Source organism: Strix uralensis, chromosome 18 (genome assembly GCF_047716275.1).
Source record: "Strix uralensis isolate ZFMK-TIS-50842 chromosome 18, bStrUra1, whole genome shotgun sequence".
Classification (NCBI taxonomy): Eukaryota; Metazoa; Chordata; class Aves; order Strigiformes; family Strigidae; genus Strix; species Strix uralensis.
Genome location: NC_133989.1, coordinates 13,268,214 through 13,274,213, shown reverse-complemented (window position 1 = coordinate 13,274,213; position 6,000 = coordinate 13,268,214). Strand labels below are relative to the sequence as shown.

General features: G+C 41.3%; 1 protein-coding gene across 3 annotated transcripts in view; it reads right to left on the bottom strand.

Annotated features, from left to right (window-relative positions):
- Window positions 1–1,661: 1,661 nt before the first annotated feature.
- ARHGAP40 (Rho GTPase activating protein 40) overlaps window positions 1,662–6,000 on the bottom strand; it is a 29,324-nt gene continuing 24,985 nt past the window's right edge. For all 3 annotated transcript variants that reach the window (XM_074888477.1, XM_074888478.1, XM_074888480.1), the window contains exons 14-15: window positions 5,553–5,608; window positions 1,662–4,319 (exon numbers count right to left, since the gene is read on the bottom strand). In XM_074888477.1, coding sequence (XP_074744578.1) covers window positions 4,213–4,319; window positions 5,553–5,608 — 163 coding nt within the window. In that variant the 3' untranslated portion in view covers window positions 1,662–4,212. The remainder of the gene's footprint in view (window positions 4,320–5,552; window positions 5,609–6,000) is intronic.

Here is a 6,000-nt window from a genome sequence, read left to right as displayed (position 1 = left end):
CCTCCCCTCATCCCCATTCTTTAGGCCAGCCTGTGTGTAGAGCTAATAACAACATAGTGTGGGGAAAATGTTTCAACTCCTTGAGCTCAGTGAATCCTGCCAGGTCCAGGTTGGGGGGAGAAGCACCTCAGCAGGTGAGGGCCCCCGCTGTCCCCTGGGCAAGGAACCAGGCAGGGACAGCCAGTGCAGAGCCTCTTCGAGAAAGGAAGTGTTTGCACCACACCTGGAAAAAAAACCCAACAAAACCACACAAGCCTGAGTTTGTAGGGAGTAGAGATGGCTGGGGAAGACTATAGGAACTGATCCTGCCATGGCCATTTCCTAGCTGGTAAGTCAGTGCAGCTGCAAATTTTCTTTTCTAATAACTTTAAGTATTTAACTACGGCCTCTTATTTTTTTTCCTCAAGGAAAAGACGTATGCAACCCTTGTGTGTAATCAAGACCAGAGAGGATTTGGAGAGGACTTTAAAGTTCCATTCTCTAAGCATACAAAAACGCAGATGTCATGTGTCTCGTTTACAACACTGGGGAGTGCATTAGGGGAAAGACAAAGATTTAATCAAACGCAACCATATTTTGTTTACAACAGTATTTGCTGTCATTTACTTACTTTGCTCCACAAAGAGCATTTAGTTGTTTTCCTATGGCGTTTCCCTCCAAGAGTTGAAGCTTTGTGTGTTCCCATGAAGACCCTGTATTTCTGGAAATAGTTTTTCCTGAAGCAAATAGCTTATTTTTTAACGTGTGGTATTTCAGTTCTACTTCATCCACAAATATGTTTAACCAGCATTTGCAAGATTCTTTTATGCTCTGTCCTGTTATCTCGGCACACCCAACTCCAAGTTGCATACAGAATAAATACTGGGCTTTTGTTCCGAGCAGGGGAGATAGCTGTGAATGATCAATCAAAAAAAGCCCTTGGGGATGGGAGAGATTAGCACTTTGATACTACTGAAGATGAATGGGTGAAATGAGTTTGATAAGCTGGTGTTTTCCTCAGATAATTGCTCTGAAAGCCTTCTAAAGCCGCTTGGATCCCCCTCCCTTTCCTTTTGTTTCTGGATAGGATAGCAAGTCCTGCTTTTCTATCAGCAATACTGGACAGGCTGCTGCTGTTACTGTTTTTAAACAAGTAGCAGTGGATTTATGCCACATTTCATCACTGACTATTGAACACTAAAATATTAATTATAATGTAACCAGAGATTCAGACTGTATTCCTATTATTCTTGGCCAACTTGGCTGGTTCTCCCAGCATGTATGTCACTGAGTACAGCTCAGCTAAGAAGGGACTGAGGGGGTGGGAAGGGGACTTCTCATGGGATATGGACATCCCTCCTCAAGCTTAACCTTTAACAGCAGCTCTTCTTCCTTCAGAAGTCACTAATTCTTGGTGCTCACAAACAGACCTTCAGCCCCCTGCCAACCTTTCTCTGGGCTTTCTGTACTCAAACACTGACCTCCTCTTCCACCTCCTGGATCTTTCACAGGATCCTCTGAAGAGGAACTTCTGAAGCTGTAACACAAAACTCCTGTCAAGCTCACTTAGACCCCAGGTACATCCCTCTTCAGGGACGAGGCAAATCCTGCCGGCATTCACAGACATGGTGCCATTTACCTTGTTAACTTATTTTCAGCCACTAATGAAACTGGAGCCAATAGATAGTTACTATATTTTTATTGTTTCATTGAATAAATGAATTTTAAATACAGAATTAAAAATTTGTAAAAAAAGTTATTAAAAGCCAGTATTCAGAAGTAGGTTGCACATCAGTGACTGAAAAATTCATACTTACTTTCTGGTACAGATAGAAAAGAAAAATAAAAAAGCATATTCATCATCTGGGAAGAGACGTTTTGGTGTCTTTTTTTACATTTCCTTTCATATTTGAGAACTGATATTTATGTCTCATGAGAATCTCCCACCAACTTTGTTTTTCACAGCACTGATTCACATTGTTTGTTGTTCAAAAAAACCCACTCATTTGTTGTCTACAGTAGTGATGTAGTGTTTCCCCCTCGTATGTATGGAAGCCAGTATTTTTAATAAAACATCCAGCATATGAGGGGTGGAAAAAAATGCAGCGTTATGTGATTTGCAGGGATGCAATTTAGCTTACATAGCATCTTTTGAGCAGGAACAGAGTCTTCTCTCTCTCCCACAGATACCTTTATGTGTTAGGCATTTGTTAGGATATCACATCTCTGGCATTTGCTCTTTGCTAAGCTCCATCACTACAACAAAGATTTCCAGAAGTGATGAGTGAATAGGTACCATTGATTTTTTTAATGCCCAATTTTAAAGCAGCTTGATCTTTCAAGAGACACAAATCACCCATCCTCAAAGACAAGAATCAGGGCTTTTTAGGCACAATTTAAGCCCTATAAAACAGAGGTACTTCAAGAAGTCTTGACATTGGGGTTCTGGGTCAGGGTTGGGAGGTGGGTTTTTTGCAAGTTTCTATTACAGGTTCTTAAAAAGACAGCTATGATCCCTCCAGTCAGTGCATCTGCATCACTTCAACCAAAAACAGTAGACACTCTCTAATATATGCATCGTTTCAAGACATCAGCACCACCCACAGTATTCACAACAGGTTAGTAAGGATATGGACTATGGCTCACCTGTTCCTCAAGGATCTTAACCACCAAGAGAATTTAACCACACAGACAGACAAACCACGGAATGAAGTGCCCTTACAACAGAAAGTAGGACTTTGAGATAATGAATAGGGATAGCTACACACCAGCCCAGGGAAAAAAAGCAGAGGAGGGAAAGTTCAGACTGTAATGGAAACAAATTCATTTAACAGAAGAAATAATACTGGAGATTGTCACTAGTGCAGCTAGGATTTAGCAAATTAAATACTTTGAGTATACACTTGCAGGGCAGCCCTGCTTCTGCCACATGAATAAATATCCAACAGTGTTTTTAAACAGTATATAAAAAAAGATGTCAGGATTTTCAGAAATGATGCGTGTTCCATCCCCTGTAACTGCATAGTAGGTTCCCTCACGTGAGGTATTTCAGCATCACCCCAAAGGAAAAAAGGACTTCTGCCCTCCTCTTCCACAAGCGCAGTCTCATTTGAGCTGAGGTCGTATGACGATTAGGCAGCGACGTGAGGTGCAAGCGTTCTGCTCTACCCTCGTCTCTGCAGACCACAGCAATCACACTGTGCTGTGCAGGATGAAAACGTGCAGTCAGAGCAGTAAAGGCTCGGTTCAGTACCCACTGTGTGACCGGACACAGGCACGGACCTCTTATTTCAGCCACTGCACATCTTAGGGGATTTGTGCTTTGTTGTTTTAAACAGACATGTTCACACAGAGTCTTCCAAAAATAAGTTTAGTTCATGTGGCCAGGTCAGATTAGTAACCTCAAATTAACTTCAGAGTATTTCCTTGGTTATCTGTTGATATACAGGTTGTCCAGAAAATAAATGTATGTTATACCCTCATCAACGGCAACTCGTGCGTTTGGTTTTGCATTACCAGCAGAGCTGTACGGGACAGGCATCTCTCCAATCACACCCTACATTTGAAAGGCTGCTCTCCATCCCATACTTTTTTCCGAGGAAAGTTATTTTCTTGTGTTGCATATATGTATTTAACTGTAGTCACTGAATACAGGACGTTGGCTTCAAATCCCACCTGGCCTTTTCGGAAGCATCCTTTTTAATTCTTCAAAGAACGTAACGGTATCTCATTAGTGAAACCCGGGATCACAACAGCTTCTGGTGATGTGCAACACCCAATAGTGGATCTTACCAAAGGGATGTCATTAGTACCACTGCAGCATTTGACTTCTCCAAAATGTGCATGTGATCAAAAGAAAGAGCAAATCCAGAAGAAACAGATGTCTTCTACCATCTTCAAGACAATGTTTCTTCTCTTACATTCTGTCTTTGCTGCACAGTCACTGCAGCTTTGTTTGCAGGGTTTGTTTTGAGGGTTACTTTGTCTAAGAATAATCATACCCCCTGCAAATTCTGCTACATAATGATAATTGCTGCTTGTTATCAACACCCCTGTTAGCATGTAGGCTGGTGTACGCTCACAGCCAGCTGTCATGGAAATTGTACATAAATCTGTTTTTCCTTCAAAGACACAAGCACTGTGCAGTCTGTGACTATACTAGGAACATCTCTATAGCTTTTCCATGCCTTCCAAAAACTTCAAATCAAATACTTTGGTTTGTTCATGCTTTCCTTAGAACATCCGAGGATGAGATGGGTTTTGCTTAATTATCCACTCAGCATGGGGATTGATGTGGTACAAGTCTAAGAGGTAAGTGTCTGGGTCCAGGCAATGTTCACCTATCAAAATAAGAGATTGAGAGAAAAAGCGTTTCTTATATACTTAGTCCTATATTTGCCAGGTTTTGGGGTGGGTTTTTTCCCCCCTAAAAACTGGTATTTGTTCACATTAATTTCAATATCACAACCATTCAGAAGTGTTTCCACAAATCTGGAAAAGTTCTAGTGAATGAATGTGTGTTTCTTAAAACTATACTGAGCCCAGGCTTTGGCCTTTGTGGAAAGGTACTCTAACTTTAACACCCAATAACTTTAGCACTTGCAAACCATCATGAAATATGCTAGGGATCAAATCCAGAGACTGATTTTTTTCCAGTGACAGAGCTTTTCTTCTACAGATGCTAAAAGATATACTAAGAGGCAGCCAAAGCACTCCAGTAACCAACAGTCTCCAGAAGCAGCTGCAGCAGGGCATAAGAATTCCTTTCTATTTTCAGAGACTCCTAATCTGCTGCTGCAATCATATTATTCAAGTCTCCTCTCCATCTGATGACATTACTCTATTGACAAGTGGAAATCAGTGACTAATGAACATCATCACTTGTTTAACTACGTGGTTTGAGAAACTTCCCCCCAAGTTAGTATGGGTACTTTTGTCAGAAAGTTGATGAAGGCAGACAGAATTCACACCTGGAGCAGGCAGTCATTAGTACAGATGCCATGGGCCAGCCTACCACACTTAATTAGAGCCCAGATAAGAAGCACACGATTCAAATCTAGTGGCATAGGATGGAGTTTCCCTTTACTTAGATGAATGTACTTTATGGTTTTAAGTTCTACACTTAATTGCAAACATGAACCTTTATCATTGAGGGGAGAGGGAGTTTGACATGGTACATTTAACAGAATGGAAGGTTTGCTTGTTTCTAAGATGGACAAAGTTTTGCATATCTCTGTCCTCAAGACTTCTGGAGTCTCCACTTTTCTTGACAGGAAGTTTCTGAATAAGATCCATTAGTGTTAAGTATTTGTGGAAGTCCAGGCTTCAACCTTCTCACATACTTGCCCTATAAAGGCTTTGCAGTGATGGCTGGAAGACACAAGAACCATCAACCCAAGAGCTTTGACAGGTGCTATTTGCTGTGGGTGAGGTTAACCCACACTTGTTTATCTGTCTTCTAACTTTTGGACCCCCCCTCCAAATCTCATTCTTTTTATAACTCCCTCCTAAGACAAGTTAAGCATAAAAAATGGTTATCAGACTCCTTATTTTCGGTTACCATCCAGACTTACCAATATTGCCTCCCACTTCATACAGGAGCAAGTTTGTGCACTCCATTGAGTTGTTACTGCAGGAAGAAAAACACACTGAAGTTAATAAAGCTCTGTGAAAAGCAGGTTAGGTAGTTTAGTCATATTTGTTCCAAAAGAATTGCTTATGGTTCAGAGGCCAGCAATGGTCAAGGAAGATACAGGCCATATTACAGAGACCTTGCTGATCTTCCTGAACAGTGCAGCTGTTGAAAAGGACACCCAAAATTGGAAAAAAGAAAACAAGGCAGATATTTCTCACAGCACACTATATGCAAGCACTAACTTTTCAATAGGAAGACAACAGGCATAAATACCAAAGTTCACTGGCAGCATTCCTCTACAACTGATGGCCTGTTCAAGAGAAGCTCATCTGCAGGAAGACTTTGGCAGCTGTAGTAGCTTGTTAGTGAGATACCAGCTGACCCAT